We start from the raw sequence: 14,160 nt of genomic DNA, 5'->3' as shown, positions 1-14,160 counted from the left end.
ACAACTAAGAGTTCTTTATTTTATTAAATACAATGTTATCTCGTACATAACAAGTAGGTTGAATAAACTAGTAGGCATAGCATGGCTCTCTAGTGAGAACCATAACTTGACGACATTCAACCAAAAGCTAGCCAATGCAGCCGTTGAAGAAGATAGCAGCAACATCCCCCATGCTTCTCTCTCTTTATTTCAACTCAATCTGTAGCCTTCATTTCACTCAATACTGTTCGTACAAAACCAAAAAACATTAGCAGTAGCAAGCACGTGATGATCACACGTCGAAACACGTAGCACGTCCTAATCACATGGCCAGGCGGATTATACAACAATTGTTAGGAAGAATTTTTCAATACAGCACATGAATTACTTACTTGTTGCAGTCGACGCTCCTAGAAATTGGAACGTTGATCTGAACTCGGCATGCCGCGGGAAGGCCAGCCGCAGCAGCTTCCTTAATGTCTTGGTTTTGATTCGCTGCGTCCATGAGGCATTGGCAGGCTGTACGCCTATCTTCGGTGGTTTGAGTGAGCTGTCTCAGACCCGAAACACCACTGCAACATGCCACAGGAGGGGTGCCAGAGCCGCTGGTAAGATATTGAAGGCAAGGAGTCACAGATGACAATGCTTGTTGGCAAGTGACCGTGGCATGCCCCGGTTCAACCAAGACCAACATGGCCAGCACCACCACCACTGCCGCTATAACGACGCCCTTCATTTTTCGTACTTTTGATTTTCGAGATCGATTAATGAAGTGCTCGAGTGTTTAGTTACCTTAATCGTGAGCTTAAATTGTTAATGTAGGTTTTGGTATGTAGGGTTTGAGGGGTATTTATAGCTGCCAAAGGAGGATATGATCCAAAACGATGACGGGATTTTTGGTGTGAAGATCAGAAGCCGTTAAGGAATGAACTTGTGCTTTTCTTGCTCTGATATGGGAAGGTTGAGCATCCTTTGCATGCTTTCTACATCTTCACTGTGTTAGGCTTTTCATGCATGCCATGGTCGCTACAATTTTCTTCGAAAAAGAGAGTAGATTTGGTTTTATTGACAAGTGTTAAACAAATTGTTTATTATCCATATTATCATTAAGTAAGAGCATGTTTAAGATTGCTTTTGAAAAATGACTAAAATTGTTTTCTGACCATCAAAACACTCTGTTTTATAAATAAACTTTCTTGACAAAATACTTAAAAGTACGTAGGCGTCATAGAAGCACTTTCTAATCAAGTGTTGTCAGATGCTTAATAAAAAAGATTAGGATTCTCTCCCCTCCTCTTTCCATCCCCTTCTCTCACAATCTCTATTTTGTCTTTCTCATTCTATAAAAAATTAATATAAGATGTTGACGTGACTTAACCGTAATCATTCAAATAGGAGGGGAGGGAAGAGGAGGGAAAAAAAGAGAGCAGAGAATCCTTCTCCTAATCAAGAAGCATATGCCAAGTACTCTCTCAGAAAAACTTGCATTTTTAATGAAAATTTCAATATGCTTCTAATAAAAGCACTTTCAACAAAAGCGTACAAAAGCAATCTCAACCAACCCTAAACACTATCTGCCGAATCAGAATGTATAGAATGCGATTTTCAAACCGAATAGTTAAGGAAATTTAAAGATTTTATTGTGTTTTCGTGTACGTGGTCAGCTTTTAATTACAGAACAAGGAGTCTGCTAACCCAATGATGGGCAGGCTTTGCATTTGTATTATAAAAGCGTGATGTTAGGAAGACCATATTTCGAAAATAACATTTGAATCATCTCTCTAATTAAATAAGGCCCGCCAAACAAGTCGTTCCTACCGCTATTAGGAGACAAAAAATTGAACAAACAACAAAAACACACGAGGAGCTTTTGCTTCACTTGCAATCATTTTCTTTACTTCAGTATTAACAGTGATACTTTTACATCAAAAACCTAATTCTATGCAGATAAAAAAATTGATAAACACTTCTTAACCCCGAAAAAATATTGATGATGATTTCATTTGCAATTTTGATCTGCTTGTTTCTCTTTCACTTCGTTGTGATCCTTTCGACTATACAATTCATAGACTGTAAAACAACGACAGTCACCTCTTGAAGGCTTCCTTCAGAGATTCTTTCATGCAAAAATTCCACGCTAGCAATGCTGCTCCAACTGCAGGCTCAACCTGATGGTTGATTTACGAAAACAAATACCGCAGAATTGTAAGTAAAATGTTAGAAATTCAACAAGATAAAATGCGTATTACAGAAACAATTGTCATCTACTAGCTGAAAGTTGTTCCTTCCGCAGACTTCTTGTGTGTTATCGATTTTTCATGTACTCTCTAGTTATCAGTTTGATGAAGCTGCTTTAACGTTTTATTCAAAGGAAAGCGTAGAATTCAGCGAGAAGGAAGCCCGACACTGGGGACTACTCAAGAAGCCATCAACCGATAGTAGTTGGCTCACCATTTAAACCTTATTTGCTGAAAATGTAAAAAGTTGATTGAAGTAAGGCACAAGATGTGTTTACCTTAGGCCTAATTGGAACTGCCCCTGGGTAGCCCTTGGAGATGCATTTGATGACTTCCGTTCCTATATCCCACCTTTTGTTTGCTTCAAGAACACCACCAACCATGACGAGCGGAAAAGAATCTTTTCCCTCTGCATTCAATTTTAATCCAAAAAAAATGAAATTAGCATGCACGGTAGGGACTGCCTACCAATCAATTATTACTTGCAAATACATAAACTCCTTGAGTCTGATATGTATAAAGAATATCCCTCATGAACTCTGCAATAATAAAACCCCATATGCACAAGGAATGGGCATAGAACAAAGGCATTAAACTTAAAAATTAAATAGGACAGAAAGACATGACCATACAGCTGCCACACCATCGTACTTCAGAAAAAAACATTGCATGTTAAGATGGAAGGTCGACTAGGCGTACTTTCAATAAGCCATACCACTGCTACTGGGATGCAATAGAGCACAAGAGAGAGGGAACATAACACCTATAGGTGTCAATCAACTATAATGACAGTTAAACCCATAAAGTGAATCGAATCAAGGCCCTACACACTCAATAATCATAATAGAGGCCATGGGAAAAAAATGTTTTGCTCCCAGTATGCACTGTATTAATCCTTTTCTTTTCTGCAACGGGGTATTTAAATAGTATCACTACCCTACCACTAAATGATTAATGTTCTTTGAGGTCATGCTTAACCTCACGAGTCATGGCTTATTATGCATCAAAGAAATCCAAGAAAGATTTTCAAACAACAACCAAGCCTATCCCACTAAGTGGGGTCAGCTGCCAAGAAAGGTTTTCCTATAAAAATTTGAAGTTATTTGTTCAGTATGTCACACCTGGACCACACAAGCCAAGTCTTTGAACAACAGCTTTCACACTCAACCCTAACTCCTGGACTGAATCAAACAGAATCTTATTCGCAACTTCATCACCAGCCTCTGCACAAGAAACAACAACTGGAACAAGTGCTGCAATGCGAGCCCATGATGGGTCTGCATACGTCCACCTAAAATCCAATAGAAAATTATAGTTGTTATCTGATACCCCATACAATCAAACCCCTGGTACTCATTTGTATCAACATATATTGTATTTTACGTTTCAGATGTACGACTGACTTCTCAACTCATTTTTCTCAAGAAGGTTTGCAGAGACATACATAAAACACCAAAATTCCTTTTAAATAAATGTATTTCTATCAAGTATGCATGACAAGTGCAAACAAAAAATACACATAATTGCATTTTCAAGAGACTGTCCAATTTTTTAAAATGATTTTAAGGCAGTGATTGGCCATATAGATTGGTATCCAAACATTTAGGGGTGTAAGTATTGTTATCTAACAAGATCAGTCTCAAAATATGAAATGATTGTACTTCAATGGAACTGGAAAACTTTTATCATATACATTTAGACGAGATTTTAGCTACAATGAGTGGAAACCGTCTCACATATTTGCATCACATAACCAGGACCATTCAAGGTATGGAACAAACCTTGCCGTCTATTTTCGCCAAAACTGTGTAAAAGTTTTGCTGCAGGACAGTAAGATCTGAAAATGACAACTAGTAACTTCACCCATGTATGTGATGCTGACATTTATAAGTTTCAGATAGATACCCGATGAGTTCATCTGGAGAAGAAAGACCAAGCTCCTCTAAAATACTAGATGTAAGCTTTGTATCTGGACCACGACCATCATTGGCCCTTACCACAGCGGTTAATGCCTGTGCAGCTATACCGTATCCACTACAAGTAACAAAATATTACCTTCAATAAAACTGCTGGAAAGAGAAAGGGTGTGGAGAACAAGACACCTTTATCCTTATTGATCACATCCTAATTGCTATCAACTATAGAAATTCTGGTTAAAACTGATAAGTGTATTTAGCATATCTGCCTGATTTACATACGGCCATGACAACATATAATAAACATAATAGGATGAGCATAATGATAACAAAATGATGAGCAGGAAAGGGAAAGATGAAAAATGAAAAACGGAAAGAGCTATATGACAGTTCAAACTAAGCATTAAGTCCGAATATGATCAAAAAGTCAGATAAGGACCAAAAGGTTCCCGCTTTAACTTCCCCATTAATTGCTTTCTTCTCACGACCCTGGTATATTTCTATATGCTTCACGGTTAGGATGGTTCAAGCAACAAGGTATCCTCTATAAAGTGGATAAAGCATTAACCATGCTATCCCCTATAATTTTTATAAATTAGGAGCATCCTGAGGGAGAGAATGAGATAGAGAAGAAATAAGAACAAAGCAACAAGGTTATACCTTCCCCAATCACCTAAGGTAGGACCTGCACCGGCTGCCCGAGCTTCTCTACCGTCTTCTGTGAACCCGTACGCAATGGTCCCCGTGCCAGCAATTAGAACACACCCATGAAGCTTCCCCAAAGTCCCACAAGCTAGAGCAGCAACAGCATCATTCTGAACATACAACCTCACATGGCTGGGAAATATATCCCTGTTCACACCAAGAAAAATCAAACCCTTAGTACCAAACAACATTAATTCGACATTGATATGTGTCAAAAACCTGAAAGGGCCAAAAGGGTCCGATGAAGAAACCAATTGGAAAGCACACAAATGGGAACAATGTAGGAAATGTTATACACTGGAAAGTGTTACCTCAGCCAATCCAATATCCTCTGCTGATCAGTGGGGTGGTTGACACCGGAAATCGCCAAACAAACAGCCCGAACCACCGATCGGTTCGAACCAGAATTGGCCAACGCTTCCGCCATCACCTGCTCCAATGTTTCCCTCGCAGCGGCCTCTACAATTTCACCAAAAAGTGATTCCAATTGGGTAAAAAACCACCATCAAAACTTCAAAACACTAAAAATCAATTGAAAACCCCAAGAAATGAAGAACAATTACCGCCAACGCTGTTGTGGTTGGTGCAGCCAGCGACAGCTCGAGCGAGGACGGGAACCGGGTCGGGGAAAGGGTCGGAGAAGGGCAAAATCGGCATGCAAATGCAGACGGTGGAGGTGGTTCCGCCGTCCAAACCCAATATAACACCGCCAGCGCCGGCGGCCACCGGCATTTGGTGCTCGAAGTCCCAGATTTCTCCGTTCCTGTAGCGCTTCATCTGGATTTTTCACTGTGGGTCGGATTGGATTGGACTGGAACCCGATGGGATTGGAATTCGGCGTTTGTCTGGACGAATCCGAGGGGTTAAAAGGCGCCAATGGGAGCTCGGTCTCTCTGCGTCAGAGACGGAAAGGGATAAACGGAACAGAACAAGGAGGAGAAGGTTGGGGAGACACTGTTAAAAAAAATTAAATATTTTTAAAATTTTGTTTTTTTCTCGGACGGCAAAATTTTTTATTAATTAATTTTAATTTATTTGCTAATCATGATGATTATTGATAGTGTGGATTTTAGTTGAAGATTTTTTCTTCATTTTTTAGGGTTTCTAATTGTGATAGATTCTTTTTCTTTACTTGTGTCAAATTCTTTCAAATATTTTTGTTTAATTATTTGTTTTGGGGATATTTTAGTCGTATCGTGCGTTGATTTTTGACGCTTTCAATAATTGCAAATCCAAAACATGTTTCACAACCCATTGTAAATTAGATTACCCAATATTGCAAATAAATATTTATTTAAACAATTGCCGTCCCAAGATGTATAAACCAAGAACCCTTAGGCGAATTACCAGTTGTATACAATCATATGCGTTAATACCTCTCATGTAAAAGATCAAATTATTTTGGTTCCTAAATAGAGGCCACTCTTGCCAACGAGGGTTAGCTTAGTTGGTACGGTCTCTGCCTTATGTGTCGTCCCACCAAAGTTCGAGTCTCACTACCAGCAGTTCTCGTTGGTGTGCGATTTGTAAATTTCTACGTAAATCCAAACTCATGGCAGCTGATAGTTAGGTGCCACAAGTAAATCATTCCGACTCGAGGTTGTGGATATATCCTGTCACTGGTGGTGAGAATAACCAATCTTCGAGGCCACTGTTTGCATTATACCTCAAGAATGCAAAGGTGGAGACTATGTTTTGTCATGGTATACGAAAGGCCCCAAAGGAAAACGAAATATCGATGCCCTATGAACGGCACTTATGTACTTTCCATTGGTTATTCAGGCAAGATAATCAACTGTTAGAGAATATACAGAACTGATATCCTTGCTCGACTGGTTCATTCAATTCCAGAAGAAAAAAAAAACTCCTAATGCAAGAAATACACTTCAAATTGACAAGAATCCTACGTAAGTTCATGTTGGCGATTCGGATGTCAGCTTACAGAGAAGCGGAACTCAAACTAACCCTAAGAACGGCATTCTTAGTTAGACAAAACCCGGACCAACCTAAATCGGTCCTTTGAGTATTGATCCAAAGCCAAACCCAGCAGTGAAAGCGAGTTTCATAGTGGCTGAATTAAATATTGCAGCTTCCTCCCAATGTCACAGTTCTTTGTAATCTCAGTTAAAGCCAATTATTAAGACAAACCAGAAAGGACAATGACCAAGCTTCATTGTGTTCCTTGGGACCCAAGCTTAATATATTCCAAAACAAAACACATAAGAACAACGAAAAGAGATCAGAAAAACAAGTACAGCTGAGGATTGATGTAATGCCAATATCCAGAAATAGTGGTTGTCCGTGACATCATACATTTAGCAGCTCGATCGAAGACAAAGTTGTTTAGGAAATTATGGCTTAACCCTTTGCTCAAACTGTAAAAGCAGGCGTATGATCCACAGTGTGACTTCTCATATATTGACAGATTAAGCATCATGTCCGTTTTTAGCGTGTTAGGCCCAACTGCAACTAAAAGTGCATGCACAGAGTGTGACTTCTTAATTTGGTTAACTACGCGTCCAGACAACTTAGAACCATATCAACCAATGTTTAGTGTCTAATCACTCATCCCACTTGATTCGGAATGAACAAAAACTAAGCCAAAGAAAACAAAATGAGGTTCCTAGGTCAGTTTGTCTTCAAGTCACCCACAAACGAATTATTAATTCCCTACTTAAACAACATGCCCTAAACCAATATGTCAAGTAAACAGAAAACTAAACGATCAGACGACTGGCCAAGACAAACCGATAAGCACAACTACACTGGTGAAAAAGTTAATATTCCTACACATAACATAACATAACATATTGCGACCAGTACCACCTGATTAACTTCAGCATCATTTGAGAAACCTAAAAGCAAAAAGAATACCATGCAATGCATTCATCCCACTGTCGTTGAGTCTCCTGGGATTCAAGCAATGTTCTTATCTATTAAAAATGACATTCAGCGAATGATAATTCCGCAATGACATGGTAGTTGGACTGCATATATTCAATAGGTATCTGCATCAATTGACAACGGCTGACATCTCTTTAATAAAACAAAGCACGCTACAAGGCGCTTCTCGATGCCAAATTTAATCCCACAAAATCCTTCAAATCTTTGAATAGACTCACAGAAAGTCAAACAAAAAAAGCGTTGATCAAGAAAACTTGACACTGCATAATAAAAACAGAAAATTAATAAATAGCAACTATTTTTATTTAAAAACTCTTAGACAGCTTTCTTTATCGTTAAGGTTAAGGACATCTTTTTTATTATTAAGAACACTTTCTCTATTATTAAAGACATGTTATTTTAATTCAAAACTCTCATGACATGTGACTCCATTTTTATTTTTTGTCCTTATAATATAAAAAATGTCTTTAATAATATAAAGAAAATTTGTGAGAGACTTCTTGTTTAGTTCTCCCTATCCTTTCTTCCTCAGCAACAATAATCAGCCCATTTCCTTAGCTTCGAGTCAGACCGGCTTGGGCCAGGCTTTGAACCCTGATGGGATCCGCCGCCGATGCTACCATTAGTTTATCGAATAGGGATTTACGGAGATAATTATTTCGTTTAATTTTTGTTTTTTATTTTTAGATTTTTGAAATCTGAATAGTGAGTAAGAGGTGATTTTAGATGGATCATTTATTTGAATTATATTTTGTAAGCCATATAATGTGATATTTGATGATTGGATTCTTTGGTTAAATTATTAAAAAATGTATCCAACAATCAACCGCGACATTATATAATTTACAAAATATGGTCTAAAACATGACTTCCCTATATTTTTGTCTTTAGTAAGTTCAACTTGTCAATGAGAGTCTTAAGTTTGCCTCCTCTTAAATTCAACTTTTGGTATTGTGAGTTTGATGATTGTTCTGTTGACCCATTTTATAGTTGGCAAATTGGTAGTTATCCTAGTGTAAATATATACATACAAAAGGAATTAACTTGTTTCTTTAAAATTAAGGAGTTCCTCTAAAGATACTTAAGGATCGAGTCGAAGAATTTTGTGCTTATGATCAAAATCATCATAGTATTACTCTGTAAAGATCATTTACCAAAAAAATCAACAAAATACGAAATCGTTTAGTTAACAAACTATATAAAAACATATAGATGGATATGGTAAAAGAATTACGAATATGATTATTACAGAATAATTTATAATGTGAACGATTCTGATTGTAAAAACGAAGTTATAAAAATCTTAAAAAGTTGAGCCTTACTTTTTCAAAAATAAAATAAACACGAATTTCTGTAAATATTTCAATTTTATTTTGGACAAGCTCTCTCTTTCATCGTTTGTGTTGCTCATACATACAATTGGAGACATAGAGCAATTTTGTGAACATGTTGTTGATGAACAGTTAACAAGTTTGTCACATGATGTTAAGATATTGTCGCATGATGTTAAGATATAGTGACATATTATTGATATACCATTGGCACATAATTAATACATTATCGATACAAAATTCGACATTTAACAAATTACATAAATATTGCATAGCAAATTTACTACCATTTTCCTTTGATGATGGAGCTCAATTTTCACCTACACTCCAAACATTGAATTAAATAGCCAACAGTAAAAGACCAAACTCCCACAGTAATACTGGATAATCTAATCCAATGGGCACTGAACAAATAGTATCTGATCGTATCTGGATTTGGTTTTGACTGACCCGCCTTATCCCACCCAATGCATATCCCTCCCTCTCAATTTCCAATGCCAGAAACGCACAGCCTTTAGAAAATCCGATCCAAAAGTCGTTTCCAAACACCCACAATGCCACCGCCGGCGGCGCTCTCAGCTTCCTCCTCCTTCACTCTCCTCTCCCCACCTCCTTCCCCAAAACCAAAGCTCCCGCCTTTCTCCCCCAGAAAACACTCTTTCCCCATTAACCCCCGTCGCCACTCACTCCACTCCGCCCCCTCCTCCGCCGTCCGATGCGCCGTCATCGAGAAAGAGACTCCCGAAGCCCACCGCCCCGCCACCTTCCTCCGCGAGAACTCCTCATCGTCCTCCGTCCGGGGCCGGTTCGAGAAAATGATAAGAGACGCCCAGGACACCGTCTGCGCCGCCATTGAGGCCGCTGACGGCGGTGCCACGTTTAAAGAGGACGTGTGGTCGAGACCCGGCGGCGGCGGAGGCATCAGCAGGGTTCTCCAGGACGGCGCCGTTTGGGAGAAGGCTGGTGTCAATGTCTCTGTTGTGTACGGCGTTATGCCTCCCGAGGCTTACCGAGCTGCCAAGGGTGCCGCCGCAGCTGATCACAAGCCTGGCCCGGTTCCCTTCTTCGCCGCCGGAATTAGCTCGGTAATTTCGTGAGTTCTGCTCTGTTTGTGAACAAAGAAATGATGGGTTTTCTTATTTTGCGTGTGTAATATGTGGGGTTGCATTTTGGTTTTTGATTGCTTTCAGGTTTTGCATCCAAAGAACCCGTTTGCGCCTACTTTGCATTTCAATTATCGGTATTTCGAAACCGATGCTCCACAAGGTATGAATGTGAAAATTTCTCATTACTTTGTTGTTGATTGTACATTGCTTAGTTAGGTGGTGTTAGTTGGTAGGCAGGCTTGAATCCATCGTTTATCGAAGTACTAATGTAGTAGATGGTCTCAAATTGAAATAGCATTTTAGTTCATACTTGTGTAGGAGAATGCAAATGAAAGGATTAGACATATTGCCAAAGGATGAGGTTGAATTGGATATAAATGCGCAAAAGTAGTAATTATAATGAAAAGTGTGAAACCCAGAAACCAGAACCCCGTTGCCTTGCCACTGGGCAGTAGATTATGCTCACATGCTAGAAATGATATGTTGATAGTATGAGTAATACCTTTTATGGATTAATTAACTATGAATCTGCTAGCAGTTACGATAGCAGAAACAATCACTATACTTTCCTCATCTTTGTAAACATGTGTTGAGATTATGAGTAATACTTGTGTAAAATAGCTTATGAAAAGGAACGCTGTTTGGAGTCTATCTTGATTTGTCACATTTGTGCAGATGCTCCCGGAGCACCTAGGCAATGGTGGTTTGGGGGTGGAACTGACTTGACACCTGCTTATATTTTTGAGGAGGATGTTAAGCATTTTCATTCAGTATGTACTCAAAGCAGACAACTTTCCTCATGGCGTTTTGTGATTAGGCTCTGCTTTTTTAACATTCTCATTTCTTGTGAAAATTGCTGGGTGGCGTTAACTAACTGCATACTAATGTTAGCCTAAATTCTGTAGGTTCAGAAAAGTGCTTGCGACAAATTTGATCCTGCCTTCTATCCTCGGTTCAAGAAATGGTGTGATGATTATTTCTATATCAAGGTATTTTACTAAACCTGTTTTTACTGTTGTGTTATGAATTTATAATATGGTGTTGATGATGCGTTGATGTTTTCTAAACTGTAACAGTCAATTTGGATAACTTCTTAAGAATTAACAAAAGACGTGCCTGCAGGCCAAATAACTGCATTCTTGTTCCTGTTTGCTTATATAATATTGGTGACATTATTTTGTGAAATGAGTATGTTGACATTCTCATCGTAATGCAATTGATTGTGGGATTGTGATTATTGTTGTGTGTCAAATTACTCCAATTGTTACAATTTTGATGAGGTTTACCCATCACGAAGATCTTGATGGACACATACAAACATTCAATACTAAAACTACTAGGTATATGATGTCTGTATGTTCTCACACTTCATCTTAGACTCCTTGCCTGACAATGTTGTTGTAGTCACATGCTACTGGTAAGCTTAACTATATCTCTATAGTATCAAAGCATATTATATGTCTTCAATGTTGATAACTCAAAGTTTCTAGCTTTTGGTTTTGGGTTGTGTAATGTGCACTATCATGTAACATGGTCATGCAAGCTATCATTTTTACCCCCTTCAGGCTGTCTTCCCAATCAAATGAATAGTAAAATCCTATCGCCACTACCCAATCATTTACTCTTAAACTACTGATTTGGTTATAATCATGATGCTGACTAAATGGGATAAAAGTACTTGGGATTTCGGACTCGGTTCAGATGCCAAGTTGCTATGTTTTCCTGGTACTATTTTGTTTGATATTTGACAATCTTATCTGTATGCAGCATCGAGATGAGAGGCGAGGACTTGGAGGAATATTTTTTGACGATCTAAACGATTATGATCAGGAGATACTTCTTTCCTTTGCCACAGGTATTGCTTAGAAATATCTAATGTTCTTTCTCTGTGTATTTTCCATTAATTATTTCTTTCTAGTTGAGTGACTAAATCCTCTTCCTGCGCTCACTTATGTTGACGTGAAGAATGTGCAAATTCTGTGGTCCCTGCTTACCTGCCAATTATAGAGAAAAGAAAGGACCTGCCATTTACAGATGAGCAGAAGGCATGGCAGCAATTGCGAAGAGGGCGCTACGTTGAGTTCAATTTGGTATGAAAATAAGTCCTGAAGACACTAGAAGAATTTCATAACATCAGGACTTAAGTAAATGAGGTCTAATTCATATTTTTCTTTTAAACAAAAGGTTTATGATCGCGGAACAACTTTTGGACTAAAGACAGGAGGTCGAATTGAGAGTATTCTCGTCTCTCTTCCACTGACTTCTCGATGGGAATATGACCATGTAAGCTTACTGGATCTCTCTTTACGATATTTTACTTCTGATACTACTGAAAACTGAACAGTTTGAAGTTTTGAAGTCATCATTGAGGGAGTGATTTTATTGTTTGCTGTGCAGAAACCAGAAGAGGGAAGCGAAGAATGGAAACTATTAGATGCTTGCATCAACCCAAAGGAATGGGTTTAATGTTTTGAAATTTATCTTTAATTGTCTGATCTTGTAATTTTTACTTCTTTTCCCCACTCCTCGTTTTTCTTCTATCATAATCCGTTCGATTTGTTTCTTTAATAGTTTGAGAGTTAGAGGTTAGCAGTCGGTATCTTGATCAAAGTGTAATACGTGTACCACGCGATGTAAGTTGTGAATTGTCAACTTTTGTAAGATTAGAAACTCTTGTTGAATAAATCTCGGGATGATCAACCATTTTCGAACTTGTTTACATCCTGCAATATAATCTGAATATGTACAAGTTGATCGATGTACGGTTTTTCCAAAGGGCTCCCTGCTTTGCGAAGTTAAGGGGAAGACATTTATCGTACGTAGTCTTATCCTGCTTTGTAAAGCTTCCTAAAGAGTTTACACCATTTCATTTCCATGTCGGCTGGTTAGTGAGACTTTGCTTTCATTTCTGATAGCCTTACAAACTTAGGACTCTCGTCTGATTTGGGTTACAGGTTTTTTGAGGCCTTCTTATCAAGAAAAACTATGCCGCATCACTAGCATGTAACCATGAATTTATTAATCCCAAGCGTTTCAACTAACTCAAATTAAAAGTCCGTATGCTAAACTCGACAATATGATATTTCAAATGAAAATTTGCATAATATCCGAAAGAAGGAAAAAAAAAATGAAAGAGTCGCAACCTGATAGCTTTCGATCTGTGCATACTTCCCAGCTACGGGTGAAACTGAAGTCTCTGTGTACATAGCTGATTCAACCAGGCTGTTTCTACTCTCAAGTCTAATCCAATATGTATTTTGTCCCTCATATTGTAAACACGGGAATTCTTGCGATGAATGAGACAAGAACACGTGTACAAAATAATATTTGTATTAATGATTTAAGGGTTACAATCTCTTCTACAAATTTAGCCTCTGATTCTATCTTTGTAATGGGTAGATTTGATGTTGTTGATCCAAAAGGCCGTCGGGGCTTGATCTTTAGGATGAACGGATGATGAATGATGAACACTTTCGTCAAGGGCCGTCGGGGCTTGATCTTGAATTAGTGGAAGTTTCTTCAAGGGCCGTTGGGGCTTGATCTTGAAGGAGGATTTTGACGAAGAACGAAGAGGGCTTTCTTGATTCTTCGGGATTTGCTTGAGAGCTTTAGAGTTTCGAGGCTTCAAGGCTTTGGTGTGATGTGAATTCTCTTCCAATTTGGGAGTAGAGAGAATGTATGTAAAATCCTCCCTTTTGCTTGATGGAGAAGCTTATTTATAGGCTTTGAGAATGAATCACCACCATCCATTTGTTTGGTGAAGTAAGTGGATGTTGTAGGTGGGATGAGTGTGTGTTGTAGGTGAGGTGAGTGTATGATGTATGTGAAGTGAGTGTATGATGTAGGTGAGATGAATGGGGGTTGTAATTTTAATACAATTGTCAATACTTATTTCACCGAAATTTCAACTTCTACAAATGCCTCCACTTCAAGGCGCGTTGTTTACATGTGCTTGTCACGTGTAAAAGATGCGTTTTGAAGT

The 14,160-nt window shown here is 38.5% G+C and overlaps 3 protein-coding genes across 4 annotated transcripts; 1 reads left to right on the top strand and 2 right to left on the bottom strand.

Annotated features, from left to right (window-relative positions):
- Positions 1-367: 367 nt before the first annotated feature.
- LOC126611119 (non-specific lipid-transfer protein 1-like) lies at positions 368-715 on the bottom strand. The gene has a single exon (XM_050279294.1). It carries the CDS (start codon positions 713-715, stop codon positions 368-370), a length of 348 nt encoding a protein of 115 aa, XP_050135251.1.
- A 1,132-nt stretch (positions 716-1,847) lies between these two features.
- LOC126611118 (uncharacterized) lies at positions 1,848-5,812 on the bottom strand. 2 transcript variants are annotated; one of them, XM_050279292.1, is made up of 7 exons: positions 5,401-5,804; positions 5,149-5,296; positions 4,793-4,984; positions 4,122-4,250; positions 3,338-3,507; positions 2,495-2,625; positions 1,848-2,147 (listed from the first exon to the last, which is right to left on the bottom strand). In XM_050279292.1, the coding sequence occupies exons 1-7, from the start codon at positions 5,612-5,614 to the stop codon at positions 2,067-2,069; spliced, it is 1,065 nt and encodes a 354-aa protein (XP_050135249.1). In that variant the 5' UTR covers positions 5,615-5,804; the 3' UTR covers positions 1,848-2,066. The 2 variants fall into 2 exon arrangements, with proteins under 2 accessions (XP_050135249.1, XP_050135250.1); XM_050279293.1 differs by lacking the exon at positions 1,848-2,147 and adding an exon at positions 3,998-4,053 and having other exon boundaries at positions 5,401-5,812.
- A 3,703-nt stretch (positions 5,813-9,515) lies between these two features.
- Positions 9,516-12,884, top strand: LOC126611116 (oxygen-dependent coproporphyrinogen-III oxidase, chloroplastic-like). Its single transcript, XM_050279290.1, has 8 exons — positions 9,516-10,157; positions 10,263-10,338; positions 10,854-10,948; positions 11,084-11,167; positions 11,946-12,033; positions 12,144-12,268; positions 12,363-12,461; positions 12,576-12,884. The coding sequence occupies exons 1-8, from the start codon at positions 9,627-9,629 to the stop codon at positions 12,642-12,644; spliced, it is 1,167 nt and encodes a 388-aa protein (XP_050135247.1). The 5' UTR covers positions 9,516-9,626; the 3' UTR covers positions 12,645-12,884.
- Positions 12,885-14,160: the final 1,276 nt, after the last annotated feature.

The sequence above is a fragment of the Malus sylvestris genome, chromosome 17 (assembly GCF_916048215.2).
Source record: "Malus sylvestris chromosome 17, drMalSylv7.2, whole genome shotgun sequence".
In the NCBI taxonomy this organism is placed as follows: Eukaryota; Viridiplantae; Streptophyta; class Magnoliopsida; order Rosales; family Rosaceae; genus Malus; species Malus sylvestris.
This window is presented reverse-complemented; position numbering and strand designations above follow the sequence as displayed.

Excerpts from the sequence above, each read along its gene's own strand:
- LOC126611119 (XM_050279294.1), bottom strand. The coding sequence starts at position 715 with ATGAAGGGCGTCGTTATAGCGGCAGTGGTGGTGGTGCTGGCCATGTTG.
- LOC126611118 (XM_050279292.1), bottom strand. The coding sequence starts at position 5,614 with ATGAAGCGCTACAGGAACGGAGAAATCTGGGACTTCGAGCACCAAATG. Across the intron at positions 4,251-4,792 it reads ACCTTAGGTGATTGGGGAAG|TGGATACGGTATAGCTGCAC; the intron begins GTATAACCTTGT and ends TGTTACTTGTAG. Across the intron at positions 3,508-4,121 it reads TCTCCAGATGAACTCATCGG|GTGGACGTATGCAGACCCAT; the intron begins GTATCTATCTGA and ends ATTGGATTTTAG.
- LOC126611116 (XM_050279290.1), top strand. The coding sequence starts at position 9,627 with ATGCCACCGCCGGCGGCGCTCTCAGCTTCCTCCTCCTTCACTCTCCTC. Across the intron at positions 10,158-10,262 it reads TCGCCGCCGGAATTAGCTCG|GTTTTGCATCCAAAGAACCC; the intron begins GTAATTTCGTGA and ends GATTGCTTTCAG. Across the intron at positions 12,462-12,575 it reads CTCGATGGGAATATGACCAT|AAACCAGAAGAGGGAAGCGA; the intron begins GTAAGCTTACTG and ends TTTGCTGTGCAG.